The following is a 14624-nucleotide window of genomic DNA, read 5'->3' on the forward strand; positions in this document are numbered from 1 at the left end:
TTATCTTTTAACGTATTTTTTTACTTATTTGTGAAATGCTAATTTAAGAGCCCAACAACGTGCACACTAGCGCCACTGCTAAATAATCGTGATTATTTAAATTTAACGACATGTATTTAAAAAAGGGGCCGCTACGGACTGTATTGTGTATTTAGGTACCTTTTGAATACATCAAACTAGATTTTATGTTGCTGGATTCGTCGATCTATGAGCTCAAAACAAAAACGGCCGTTTTAACTTTGGACGGGTAGATTGACGAATCCAATAACATAAAAACTAGTTTAATGTATTCAGCAGTGGCGCTAGTGTGCACGTTGTTGGGCTCTTAAAAACCTGACCCCAACAAAAAAGAAAAAAATACAAAAATAAATTCCCTCTCTGGGATTCGAACCCAGGACCATTAGCTTCCTGAACTGGATTACTGCCAATACCCGCTAGGCTAAACGGGTTGTCAATTCTAATTACAATGGTATCCTACCAGAGCGCTAGTAGTATAAACGAACTTTTGAAAGGGACATTTTTTTGTATGGAGTTATCGTTCTTCTCCTAGTGAGTATTATATTCTTTGGGGCTAGGTCTTGACGCATTAAAACGTAGTGATTATATGCTCTTTGGCATTATATTGTTCGCTCTTTTTTGGCTCCTCTACACGATGGCCCAAAGCTGGACCAGCGCGTGATCGATAGATAGAATTCTTTGCACCCATGTAGCTGGTAATTATCTAAATTCACATGCCATTTCGCAGCTATAGACAGCGGGAGAGAAATTAAGTAAGTTACGTAAGCGCTTTAATCTGTACCATTGTCCATAATTATGAGGTCGCGCATTATTTTGGCTGTGCATTATTGGCTCCGTTTGACATTGACAGAACTGACAACAATCGTCAAAACCATAGACCTATATAATAGGGACAAGACATATTGTTCTATACGTACAATTGCTTATAGAAATAGCACCCATTTTGACGGCACACACATAAATATATATCTATCTCGTTTTTACTCAGCACTGTAACCCTTAGCAAAAAAAGATGACAGTATTTCAGTACGTACATAAAGTGTTCCATGAAAATACGTAAATACCTAATGCGGCCGAAAATCCGCCATGTTTAGTCACCCAAATGTCATTGTCTGTCAGTTCAGCCGGTACTTGTCCTGTCAAAAAGTCGTGGTGAAAATTAAAATTATTAATTATCTTTCAATATTTTGCTTGTGATTGAAAATAATTGAAGCCAAATGTGAATAATTACGTCGCGAATATGCCAGTGTGTAGTGTATTAGGGTGCGGCATAAGAAAACCACCAAATCAGCCATCTTTAACCATACACAGGTACGCTATAATTTACATGAAAAATATTGGTTATTGTTAATGTTCCTGGGAAATTTAAGGATGTTTCACATTATAAATAGCAAGGTTCTTCTGTGCAGTTATAGATCATGAAGTGATTGGATTTATTTAACTATATTTTTACGCTTAAATAATGTAAACATTTCAGCTAGGGTTGTACTTTATTTATCGACTTTGATATCGATATATTATGATTGCCTATTTATATTTTCTTATTTTATTATGCTACCCCGCTTCAAACCAACTAAATTATCTTAATTTAATAATTAAATCATTTTTTATAGGTTACCAAGAAATGAACATAAAAAGAAAGACTGGCTGGAGATGGAGACCCTGACCGACTCTCGGGAGCACTCGAGTAACTCGGGTCCGTGGGGTCGTTACTCCACAAGCTGCCCTGCGGGCTTTTTTATATCATTATTATAGTTTTATAGTTATTCGACATTAAGAGACCATATACATATAGTTGTAATTTATAAAATGGTTAATGTATTGTTATTATTTTTGCTTGTATGTAAATTCAATGTTGACGTATAAAAATGCCCTTGTGGCCTATTTGCTGAATAAATGTTGAAGAAGTTGAAGAGCGGAAGTCATTCCTTATTTTTGTAATAAAAAAAATGTTCTGAAGGTGTTTTGTTTTTTTTCACCCGTCGCTTAATAAGCTTGAATTTTGTATCGCTCTCACTTATAGATATGGCGCACCAAGGTCGAGGTGCAGTGCGGTAGTGTGTTACAGACTTTAGGGTTAACAACACAACGAAATTGATTGTAATAGAGAGGTAAAGTCCAAGAAAAACACGTACACTTATTCTGACATCCAAAACAGATGGCGCTGTACTGCGCCATGTGTTTTGCGGTCACTAAGTTGTCAAACGTCAACTTTTTTTCGTCAAGTTACCGCAAAAATCGCAATATGTATTGAGTAGTACAGCGTCATCTGGTTTACCTGTCAAATTTGAAGCACGAAATTGTCCTAGACTCCACACATCTTACTCAATCAAAGTATCTTTTCACATAACAATATACTAATAAAGAATTTTTATTTATTTACTTACTTGCTATTAAAACATAAACTCCACAAATAATACATACTTAGTATTTTAAATAAAATGAGCCGAACACGTTAAAAAGTTATCGATGTATCGATAAAACCTAGTAGCAGTAAAAATCTTCTGGGCAGCACTAAAACCGCCATGTTTTGTTCCCGGATGACGTCACACTGGCACGCATTTTTCGTTGACGTTTCACTTCCATAGGTTTTATATTTCAGTGGTCAAAACAAGACGACAGAAAAGACTGTCATATGATGAAATCCGAAAAAAACAATGTTTTTATTTTAAATCTTAATTCTGATTAAGACCTTTTATTATCTACTATTGCGGCCAATTTTAAGAAAAAAATGATTAGGGAAGATGACCCCCAATTCCGAATTACACCGTTTCAGCAAATGGCATCAGCATGTTCCGGTGCACTTGTAACCTCATTATTCAGTAAGAATAATAAATCTGAATACTTATTTATTTTAACGTGACCTTCATATAATATGTTTGGTAAATTAGCGTTGTAATATTTTTCAGTGACTCCCTTGGACGTGGTTAAAATACGTTTGCAAGCACAACAGAAGGCATTATTGTCTAATAAGTGTTACCTATACTGCAATGGTTTGATGGAACATCTATGCCCCTGTGGTGAAACAGGTTGGATACCACGCCGAGTACACTTCCACGGAACTATGGTGCCTAAACTTTTATTTAGTATTATTTTGTTTTTATTCAGATAATGTGCCTTAACTTTATATTTCCTTTACTGTTATAATCCTCTTATCTTAAGAATGACTTATTTCAGACCTAAAGTAATATTGATAAACAGCATTAAGTAATAATTTTTTTAATGTTACAGGATGCTTTCTATAAAATTGCTAAATTGGAAGGAGTTCCTGCTTTATGGTCTGGTTTGAGTCCAACACTGATTTTGGCTCTACCCTGTACTGTGATATATTTTGTCACATATGAACAACTCAGATACAAAACGAAAACATTTTATAATAACCTTACAAAGACAAGTAAGCTTCAATTTTATTAGAACTGTTAGGGAGCAGCCCACCATACAATTACCACAAAAAAACCTATTATACTCTGTTTGCGGGTTTATGGAAGACATAGATATCAGACTTTTTCTTTTGTGCCCTATGCTTCTACAAATCTACATAATTTAATAAATTAAGAATGTTAATCTCATGATGCATAATTTAGTCTATATGACTTGGTTATAAGAATAATAGTTTTAATTGACATAGGTAGTTGAACTCAATATACACTTTCAAGGTTGAGGATTTACACTTGAGCTCAGCTCTGGTGGAATTAAAGAATGTTGCATTAACATTTCACAAGTGCCTTGGCATTGGTTACACAGTTATGTTGCTGTATTCTTTGATTCCCCTAATGCAGTTGGAGAAATACTTCTATTATTTTATTGTATTAATTAGTAGCATTTGCCAATAACTTTGTCTGCGTCAAATGTCAATATGCTATGTCTCTCCCAAATTTTATTAAATGGTTCAGCAGTTTAAGGGTGAATCAACTTTTAGAACACTGTATATGTGTCGCTAGGCTCCCTAGCAAAAACAAAAAAGTAAAAAAATCAACATGGTTTTTGAAAAATTGATTTTCTTTGCTAGGGACAGAAAATCAGTGTTCTAAAACTTGATTCACCCTTAAGTGTGACAGACAGAATTACTTTGGCATTTATAATATTAGTTAGGATACACAGCTTAAATATACAAAAACATTTGCTATCATTGTTTTCCAAATCAGCAACCCTGAAATCTTAAATATCATACTAAATAAATAATATGGAACTTAAAATATTTCAGCTGATCAACCCATGTGGATACCATTGATATCTGGTGCATCAGCAAGGACCATAGCTGTGACTATTGTCAGCCCACTGGAACTGATAAGAACAAAAATGCAGTCAAAAAAACTCACTTACTCAGGTAAAACTAAGCTTTTGTTTATGTAATGGTCTAAGAGACAGCACCGGTAAAAATATTTTTAGAATAACAAAACCCCACTAGTTTGTGTGTCAAATTATAGTTATTTGATCTGGGCACTTGGCATGTTTTCATTAGTGGAAACAAAATGAGGTTGTAAAGCCAATTGAAGTTGTGCAATGTATTAGAGCTCTGACTTTGATACAAATGCAATAATTAGGGAACTAAATGATTTTATTTATTAAGCGTAAAGGGTAATATTCATTTTCATCTGCCTCATATCAACATGAACAATAAACTACTATGATCACGGCCTGTACCACACTTGCTCTTTCAGAAATCAATGCTGCCTTAAGACAGGTTGTGAAATACGAAGGTTACCGAGGATTATTTAGAGGACTGGGATCTACTCTTCTCAGAGATGTTCCATTTTCGGGTAAAGTATTTTAAGTGTCTTTTTTACTCCAATAAATATAAATCACTACTTAATACCGTTGAATACCCATTACAATACAACCCTACTTTAATTTCAGGTATATATTGGACAACATTTGAAACTACAAAAAGAAAGTTCAGTCCACCTGATGCTAATCCTGAGAAAAATACATTTTTGTTCAATTTCTTTTGTGGTTCTGTTGCAGGCAGTGTAAGTATTTGCAATTTATTTGGTTAATCGGGTTATGGCGGTCTAGCATAAGTTGCGTTCTCGCGCGCGAGTCTATGGTACTTGAAGTCGCGCTAGATGTAGGTATGGAATCACGGGCGAGAACGCAACTCATGCTAGCATGATTAAACGTTAGATTTCTAAATCATAAATTTCATTAAGATTCGTACAAAGTATAAGGTTTGCTAAAGGACCTAAAAGGTTTATTACTTTCACTCCAACAGAAATAACAACCACGCACAGGGTGTTGTTATTTTTCTTATTGATAATTTAATGTAAGTAAATGTTATCTTTACAGCTGGCTGCCTTCATCACATTACCTTTTGATGTAGTGAAGACACACCAACAAATAGAATTGGGTGAAAAGGAAATTTACTCAGGTTGGTCATTCAGTAATTTCACCTCTGACAGAAATCTACTTAGACTTATCATACATCATACCATTTTAAGTAAGTTTTCCTACTAGCCCTACTGGAATTTGTAGGTACCTACATATTACCTGTTGCTCAGGCCTGTTGCTGGTGCCACATGGAGCAGGGTCGCCAGAGACAGGAACGAATGGAGAAGACTGGAGGAGGCCTATGCCGACTGGCAAGCGGGCACCCAAAACATTTAAATAGAGAGAAAAAAAAAAGGAAGAGCAAACAAACAGCATTAATAAGGGTGCCACGACAAAAAGGCTATAAAAAAAATAATAATAAAAAAACATATTACCAGTCTCTTTCTTTCTCTCACTCTCAATATTGTCATTGTGTGTCGAAAATACTGGTCATAAACATCAACCCTTTTTAGGGTTCCGTACCTCAAAAGGAAAAATTTAATAATTTCGACAACACTCAAGGAAACCAAAATGGCTAATACGCGGATCCCTTATTATTATCCATTATGGCCTGTGTTTGCATTTTCTTCCTAACCAGAAGAACTATTTAGCGCCAAGGACGGTGATCTCACGATTTTCCCTGTTTTTTCTCGATTTAAGAGTAAAAAGAATTAGATTACTTACTTATGACCTGCGCTGTAATACGTTTGTATTGTACCTAAACATCAATAGAAATTTCAAGAGTATTCTAACCTACAATAAAATCGTTTTCATTTACAGACAACAAACATCGTCAGAGGGCTTCCAATATGCAAGACATCGCTAAAAATATCTACAGAAACCATGGCGTTAAAGGACTTTTCACAGGCTTGCTACCTCGAATATTTAAAGTAGCACCAGCTTGTGCTATAATGATAGCAACTTTCGAATATGGAAAACAGTTTTTCCAGACATATAATACACAGAAATACAAGGAAAAGATGCAAAGGTAATATCACAATACACTACCTAGTTACCTACTTTTGGTATTTAATTGCTTATCAAGTTATCATTGATGTAAGTAGGTACCTAGTCCAGCAATTTTCAGTTAACGCTTCTGGGTTTATGATAAATTATGTTTAAGCTATTTATCTTTTACGTTTGCCGAAAAAAAAATTTTTTTCTCATGTCTTCTTTGTGTCAATTATTGCTCTTAAAAACCATACATAAGTAGGTAATCATTGTTTGAAATTGTATGGTAAGTACCTATATGATATATATATATGATAGACTGAGAGCTAGCCACTGAAATAGATTAACGATTTCGAGTAGTGATCCAAAAGACTCGAGCCCTTTTTACCAATGAAATAAAAAAGGCTTTTAGCCTTTTAGGCGTCAAGAGATGAGGCGAGACCTAAAAAAAGGCTAACAGGGCTCCGAGTCTTTTGGATCATTAATTTCGAGAGCAACGAAACCTGTCTAGTTAGCTAATATACTATCCAGTATCCTTAATTGGTACCAGCTAGATCCGGGCAATCCGGGATTAGATCCTTATTATTATTACTTACATCGGTGGAGATCGGAGAATTCAGACAATTTTTGAAAAATGCACGTTTTAGAATTCTGAGTTTAGTGGCATTTCCATCGGCGGAAAACAAGTGCCAGTTGTCGTCTAACGTTATTCATTGTCGTCGCCTGCGCAACGTTGCATACGCAATGTTGTCTATTCTGATGCTAAAATATACATAGGACCCACCCTCTATAAATCATGCAACTTAGGCATTTTTCACTTGAAATGTCATTTCTTTTTGCCGACTGAAAAGTTTTACTCCGACCTCCACTGATGAACAGCTGCCAGATGCCCAGAACTAATAAGGATAGTATAGCAAACTGACTATACAGATTTCGTAGCTCTTGAATTTTACGGGGCTCGTTCTTAGTCTGTAGGTAAGTGACAGGATTATTATAATGTTACAAAAGCATATAATAATGGTGAACAAAACACTCGTGATATTAGAGTATTAGACCATAATGTTATAATCATGCTCGCCTGAGAAATTGCCTAGAAGATCCTTGAATGTACACAACAAAATCTTAAGTGATCTGAGGGCCTACCGCGAACCACGTTGGACGTGCTGCCTCCCTGTCACACTTACGTACGAATTTACACGCGCGACAGAGGGGCAACACGTCGAACGTGGTTCGCGGTAGGCCCTCTGATCTCCTAAGGGAACTCAAAAGTATTTTAATCAAATACCTACAATCACCAACTCGTAGGTGTATCTCAAACTCACAAATGTAATATTATGCCATATTTATCACAGAATCGCCAAACTAGTTTATTTATCATTACTTCCATATTCCAGGAGTGGCATAAAAGTCCAAATATGTAAAGATTGAGTGGCTTGAAGTTAGCTTTACAAGGTACCTGTATAGATTTAGTTGGTTATTAGGGTGTAATAAATTGCACATAGTAATTACTTGTAATTTAACAATCTGAACATCATATTAAACTAGGTATACCTAATAATATTTTAGACTAATCTATGTGTTCTAAGTATCATAAGTAGTAAATTGAGTCACACCTTTGGAATTGTTTGAAAGTAACTATTGTTGCTATTCAATAACCATTATACTAAAAGATGTGCTTAACTCTATTTTATAAGTAGGTAGTTAGTACTTAGTCCAATTGAACACACATACAATATTTATTTTATTTTTATTGTTGTATAATTTGGTTGTATATTTAATTTTCAAGTAGATATGATAGGCTTTTGTATAAGAAAGGGAAGACAGTAAATAATGTGTCACACTTAGCATAAAATGTAAATAAGCTTTCCCAATTAACCAATGCAGGGATATTTCAATACAACTTGTCACCCCCAGTTAATCCCTAACTTGAAGAAATAACAAATGAGGATAGTAGGGAAAACAGGAGAGAAATAACAAATGAGGATAATACCTTATCCATATCTTAGTTAGACTATAAGACCCAGTTTAGGTAGGTACATTATTGAGAAGAAAATGTTTTACAAAGTGAAATATTCAAAGTCAACTTTCTTTTGTTTACATATCTACTATACTTGGTTAAAAACTCCAATCATAATAACAGTTTTGCATAATATTTCATTACTTTTTTTTATTTGCTATTAAGATATTCTGTTAAGATTTAACTTTAATAAAGAGGCAAAGGTGAATCTAATACTAAAAAACATTTCTTTTCAGACATCAAGAGCTAGTTTTGACAGCCAATGGAAGTAGGGCTGAATATTCCTAAATATAGACAATATAGTTTATGCATTATTGCAAAGGATCAATAGGTATATCAAGTTTGTTATGACAAAGCTACATGCTGCTTGTATGTTATTGGATGAACACAATTTGTTTATCTTCATTATTAGGATTACTGGATTGAAAGAAAATTTGTCTTCTTTTGATGAACTAGTTCAATGTATGTAAATAATGGATCTATTTGTAAATAGGTGCAATAAAACTTAATGCTGAATGCATTTCTTTTATTTTTATACACTTTTATTTATCTTGACCCCGTATATCCAAACTATCTTTATACTTGTGTGCTTCAAATCTTGTAACTTAAATTTTAACCACTTTCCAGTGTCTGATTCAGTTGAAATTTTGAGTTACGGTAGTACTTCCGATGACAATGCAATAATATGCTAACATGGAGCTGATCTGATGATGCAGTCGGAAGGTAGCAAACGGAACTCTTTGATGGAAAAACACAAACACATCGAGTTTAGTTCATTAGAAAGGTCTCGAGAAGTTCTTAATAGACATGCAAGTGAGAAGTACAGTCAGCAATAAAACAAAACACCTGGTTTTCAGTCCCCCAAAACTTGTTTGAAAATATAAAACCAAAAACACCTAAGAACCAGAAGATTAATAATAATGCATGACTTTCTCATAATCTTCTTTGAAAAGTATGGCTGTTGGTTAATTACTCAATAAAAAGTAAATAATAAAAAATATTATATGGCCCTAATAATACCTATGCTACATTTTCATCAAAATATTTTCTTGAGTTTGATCTTATAATGTTAAAACATAATTTGATGTGGTAGCATGTGATAAGTAAGCATTTAAATCAATGGTTTGGTTTGCAGATTTACGCTGATTATTAATGTAAATCGCGGCACGCTCATTCTTTATTCCGTGATGTAAATGTTATCCATCTAGTAAAATGTAATTAATGATAAATAAATAAATATTGGGGACATCTTACACAGATCAACCTAGCCCCAAACTAAGCAAAGCTTGTACTATGGGTGCTAGGTGACGATATACATACTTATATAGATAAATACATACTTATATACATAGAAAACACCGATGACTCACGAACAAATATTAGTGTTCATCACACAAATAAATGCCCTTACTGGGATTCGAACCCAGGACCATCGGCTTCGCAGGCAGGGTCACTACTAGGGTTGCCAGATGGTCGGGATTTGGCGGGATTCTCCCGATTTTTAGCATGTGTTCCCGATTCCCGACAAAGTGAAAATTGTCCCGAAAAACAGCTTTACGTTATTATAAAACAATAATTTCAAGTGCCGAACTATCGACGAGCGTAGTGCCAATAATGTAAAATATAGTTGTTTTTAATACAATGAAGTACTTTAATTTGAATGGTTTTTTTCCCGACTTAAGTCCCAAAATGGCGAAAAAATTATATTTTTACCCGATAATAGCGCCTTTCGATCTGGCAACCCTAGTCACTACCCACTAGGCCAGACCAGATTAGTAAATTATTTGAACATAAAACACTATAAATTACAAATAATGTTTATTTATTATGAAGTTAATGCGCTATTACACCTAAAGGTTCAGCTTTAATATTGCCAAGGTCCAGTCTGCTATCAATGGATTCGTCTATTTGTCCCACGATTGCAACATTGTCGCCTCGGATGATATGCAGCCCGAGCACCACCTGCGCCACTCCAGTAGACGAAGAAAATACTCTTTCATGGGATTCATCTAATATAATGTTTATTGTTTGGTCAAAACCTTTCAGCGTGCCAATGAAATTCCGTCCATCGGATGTTATGACAGACACTGTTTGGTTCACGTAGTTTTCGAGGCCAGATGCCATTTCTAGTTTTAAATTACACGGTTTCTTCTTTATTAGATGCTTTTGCAGCTTTCGCTTTTTTATAATTCACAATTTTCACAAACCAAGATCCAAGATTTGTGGTTTATGTTTTTGACATGACAGTTTGTCAGTTGAACATGTGTCAGTGTCAGTGTGGCAATGTTGCCAGATGACGAAAAGGGAGTAGCGCTTTGAAACCGTATTTTCGGTTCAGTTGTTTATAACAGCTTTTATATCATACCGCAGTTTGTGAGGTTTGAGCGTCTGTTAATAATTCGCAATCTATCTAAACCTACGTACAATGCCTCAAGGGCCTATTTTAGATTTAAGCTAGTCATTAATTTCGTTTAGTAGTACCACTGTATATATATTGTATGTAAATAAATGTTTGTTAACCTACGTTCAATTTACAAATGTCAAATTTGACAACTATTTCACGTGTTAAAACTGTTAAATGTTAATGGGTGCCGACTGATGTATTGTGTGTTAAATATACAATTGTATCGTACAGCTTATTACGGCGGCGTTATTAAGAAATTTATAGAATAAAGTTTATACATATATATAATTGACCGTACAGGAAGTTAATGAGTATTCTTCAATATAAACGTTTACGTGAAGTCAAAAAGAGTTTTCACCATGTCTAATACAATAGTTCAATATGTTTTGTTGCGTAGTGATTTGTTGAAAGAATTGGGTTGGTCTATTGGAGCATTGGTAGCACAAGCATGCCATGCAGCTACGGCAGTTTTACATCTTTACAAAGACGACGAGCAGACAGTATGTTATTTGAACGATTTAGACAATATGCACAAGGTAGTTTTAGAGGTTAGTAATATTAGAGTATATAGGTACTTTATATATTTGATTAATTATAAAATTTATAAATGAAACGTCTAAACTAAAGATAATTAGAATTACCAATAAGAATGTTTTTACTAGAGACTCTTAAGAGCGCTCTTACAAGAAAAGTCGAAATAACGCAAAATTGATGATACTAGTCGACGAAATTCAGGACTTTGTGCTCATTATTAGAAACAATGAGTACTTGTTCCAGGAAAAGCGTCTTCTTATCTTTTTAAATATCGTTGTAAATATTAGAAAAAGGACTTATTAAATTAGTAATGATTTTTTTTCTGATGGTCGTTTCCGAAAATCCCCGTGAAGCACTGAATGGCAAGCTCTTATTTGGAAATGTTGAGAAGTTTACTCTGCTAAACCTGGCTATTTTGTATTACTAATACCCTGTACTTTAGGCATATCAAACGATATTTTTCCTACACACCTTTGAGAAAGAGAAAATCAAAGTAAAACGAACTCAATTTTCTCTCCGAAACAAGTGTCAATTCCTACGAAAATCTACTTAATATCGAAGTCATTTTCATACTCAAGCAATCTGCAACGTTTGCTTATACTGTTGGTATACATTAGTGTTTATGAAATTCTACTATAATTTTTTGGCAATTTTTTGAAAACTACTCTATATTACCGATGACGCGCGCTGCGCCAGCTCAGTGCCGCGGCAGAGCTTGTAGAGGCAGGACGTGTGTCGGTCGGCTCCGCACATTTTCAACGGCGACAACGAGATTTTTTATCATTGTGTGCGGCGGGCGCCGTGTAAAACGCTATACTGTGTTCGTGTAAACCGCAACGAGAGACTTTGATCCTAGCACTGTTTTTATAGTATTATAATTTATAATGGTACAGTTTAATAAACTACCGGACAGGATTAAAAATATTTGAAACGACCTGACATTCTATATGTATTAATTTTGACTCAAGATAGTACTCAGGGTCTGATGATGGAGCCGGAAGGCGGTCACCGGTACCAATCAACCATGCAACTAAACCACTTCGTGTTTAGGCTCGTTTTATTCATCTCAACAAGATCTTTGACACAAGATAGTACTCATGGTCTGATGATGGAGCCGGAAGGTGGTCACCGGTACCAATCAACCATGCAACTAAACCACTTCGTGTTTGGGGTCGTTTGATTCGTCTCAACAAGATCTTTGACACAAGATAGTACTCAGGGTCTGATGATGGAGCCTGAAAGTGGTCACCGGTACCAATCAACCATGCAACTAAACCACTTCGTGCTTGGGCTCGTTCGATTCGTCGCAACAAGATCTTTGACAAAAGTTAGTACTCAGAGTCTGATGATGGAGCTGGACTGTGGCCACGGGTACCAGTCTATCATGTAACTGAACCACTTCGTGTTTGGGCTCGTTTGATTCGTCGCAACAAGATCTTTGACACAAGATACTACTCAGGGTCTGATGATGGAGCTCGAAGGTGGCGACGAGTACTAGTCTATCACGTAACTGAACCACTTCGTGTTTGGGCTCCGTGTTTGGGCTTCGTGTTTGGGCATCGTGTTTGGGCTTCGTGTTTAGTGTATCACCTAGTGTCAAAGATCTTGTTGAGACGAATCAAACGAGCCTAAACACGAAGTTGTTTAGTTACACGATAGACTGGTACCCGTGGCCACCTTCCAGCTCCATCATCAGACCCTGTGTATCTTCAGTGTCAAAGATCTTGTTGAGACGAATCAAACGAGCCCAAACACGAAGTGGTTTAGTTACATGATAGACTGGTACCCGTGGCCGCCTTCCAGCTCCATCATCAGACCCTGTGTATCTTCAGTGTCAAAGATCTTGTTGAGACGAATCAAACGAGCCTAATCATGTTACTACATGGTTGATTGGTATCCGTGACCACCTTAATCATCATCATTATCATCAGATCCTCAATACTAGTTCGTTTTTAAACCCTCGTTGATACAAACTTTACAACCTATAGGTACCAAATGCTATGACGAAACATGTAAATAAGCGAGTACCTATAATTTATTTCGAGTAATACTTATACCTTCATAAGTACGAGTATGGGGCTATTCATAAATTACGTCGTTTCAAATGGAAGGAGGGGGGGGGGGGGGTCTGGACATCGGATGATGGTAGTATGATGTATTTTTGGATGATTTGAGGGGTGGGGGGGTCAAAAATCGTCAAAAATAGATGAAAAATTAATTTATGAACACTTACATTTGCACTGCATTTAGTATTTTCGTACTTACCAAATAACAGTTTTAGGACTTTAAAAGTTAAGCACAGTTAGTGTTGTTATGGTTGATTTCAATATGCTTCGCGAAGGATCAAGAATGTTTAATCCATCATTGTAGTGCGAGTGTGGTAGAAGGGATCGGCATACTAAGCTCGCACGGCCTGCCGCAGCGCGTAAAATACCTAAACTCGCTCAACGCCGAAATGTAATAGCGCTCTTAACAAATGGTGTTAATGTAGTCATTTCTGTAACAGGTTCCAAATGAAGAAACACTGAAGAAATTGGCTGAGAAACTGAAAGAAAATTACATAGCTCATAAATTATGGATTGAACAACCAGAAAATATAGCCACATGTCTTGCCTTGAAACCATATCCAAAAGATGAGGTGAAAAAATTTGTAGGAAAATTTAAATTATACAAAGCAACACTGGAGACTTCACAATAGTAGGTATAGTTATATTTTGATAAAATACCAAAATAAATAAGCAGGAAAGTAAAATTATCTACTTATTATTTTTATTGTTTCAATATTTTTATTTTTTTATACTCATCAAAGTGACATTTCTTCAATTTGACTGATCAAATAACTAAAACTCGAATTGTCCTATACCTAAGTTCATAGCTGGATAAATGAAAACTTACATATCTGTTTCTAAACATTTATAAATTATTTAAAAAACCTATTTACAATTGTAATATATTAAGAATCAATAACATAATACTTTTTATTTTCACTTACTTCCTTGGTATGTTTTTTTATTAAATGTATTGTTGGTATCAATATCAAACATTCACAAGATATTTAGATTTATCTCCATGCATTCCAAAAATACACTATTCTAAGTCAAATATTATCACAGCTATAATTTAATTAATTATAGGTACATATATGTATATGAAACAATATATGAAATAAAATAATATTATGTAGCAATCATACAGCGCGCCATTTTTAAACAAACTATATCTCAATAATTAAATCTATACGAATCAATAACGAAATGAACTAAACTTACTAAAAACAACTTCAATTAAAAATGTTACCATTGAAATTACACAACCACAAAGATATGTGTAATAAACTCCTGCTATGTCATTAAATAATACTGGTTTCGAAAGATTATGTTTATTTTTGTAATA

At 34.9% G+C, this 14624-nt stretch overlaps 3 protein-coding genes across 4 annotated transcripts; 2 read left to right on the top strand and 1 right to left on the bottom strand.

The window, feature by feature from the left end:
- Positions 1-2628: 2628 nt before the first annotated feature.
- Positions 2629-8790, top strand: LOC134804695 (probable mitochondrial glutathione transporter SLC25A40). Of its 2 annotated transcripts, none has more exons than XM_063777824.1 (9): positions 2629-2840; positions 2928-3085; positions 3250-3412; positions 4223-4345; positions 4680-4778; positions 4876-4988; positions 5305-5386; positions 6106-6313; positions 8530-8790. In XM_063777824.1, exons 1-9 carry the CDS (start codon positions 2750-2752, stop codon positions 8579-8581), a joined length of 1089 nt encoding a protein of 362 aa, XP_063633894.1. In that variant the 5' UTR covers positions 2629-2749; the 3' UTR covers positions 8582-8790. The 2 variants fall into 2 exon arrangements, with proteins under 2 accessions (XP_063633894.1, XP_063633904.1); XM_063777834.1 differs by lacking the exon at positions 8530-8790 and adding an exon at positions 7671-7752.
- Positions 8791-10094: 1304 nt separating this feature from the next.
- LOC134799474 (U6 snRNA-associated Sm-like protein LSm8) lies at positions 10095-10505 on the bottom strand. The gene has a single exon (XM_063771886.1). The coding sequence runs from the start codon at positions 10415-10417 to the stop codon at positions 10127-10129; it is 291 nt and encodes a 96-aa protein (XP_063627956.1). The 5' UTR covers positions 10418-10505; the 3' UTR covers positions 10095-10126.
- Positions 10506-10896: 391 nt separating this feature from the next.
- LOC134804700 (putative peptidyl-tRNA hydrolase PTRHD1) lies at positions 10897-14023 on the top strand. Its single transcript, XM_063777848.1, has 2 exons — positions 10897-11245; positions 13738-14023. The coding sequence occupies exons 1-2, from the start codon at positions 11057-11059 to the stop codon at positions 13927-13929; spliced, it is 381 nt and encodes a 126-aa protein (XP_063633918.1). The 5' UTR covers positions 10897-11056; the 3' UTR covers positions 13930-14023.
- Positions 14024-14624: the final 601 nt, after the last annotated feature.

The sequence above is a fragment of the Cydia splendana genome, chromosome 2, assembly GCF_910591565.1.
Source record: "Cydia splendana chromosome 2, ilCydSple1.2, whole genome shotgun sequence".
NCBI lineage: Eukaryota > Metazoa > Arthropoda > Insecta > Lepidoptera > Tortricidae > Cydia > Cydia splendana.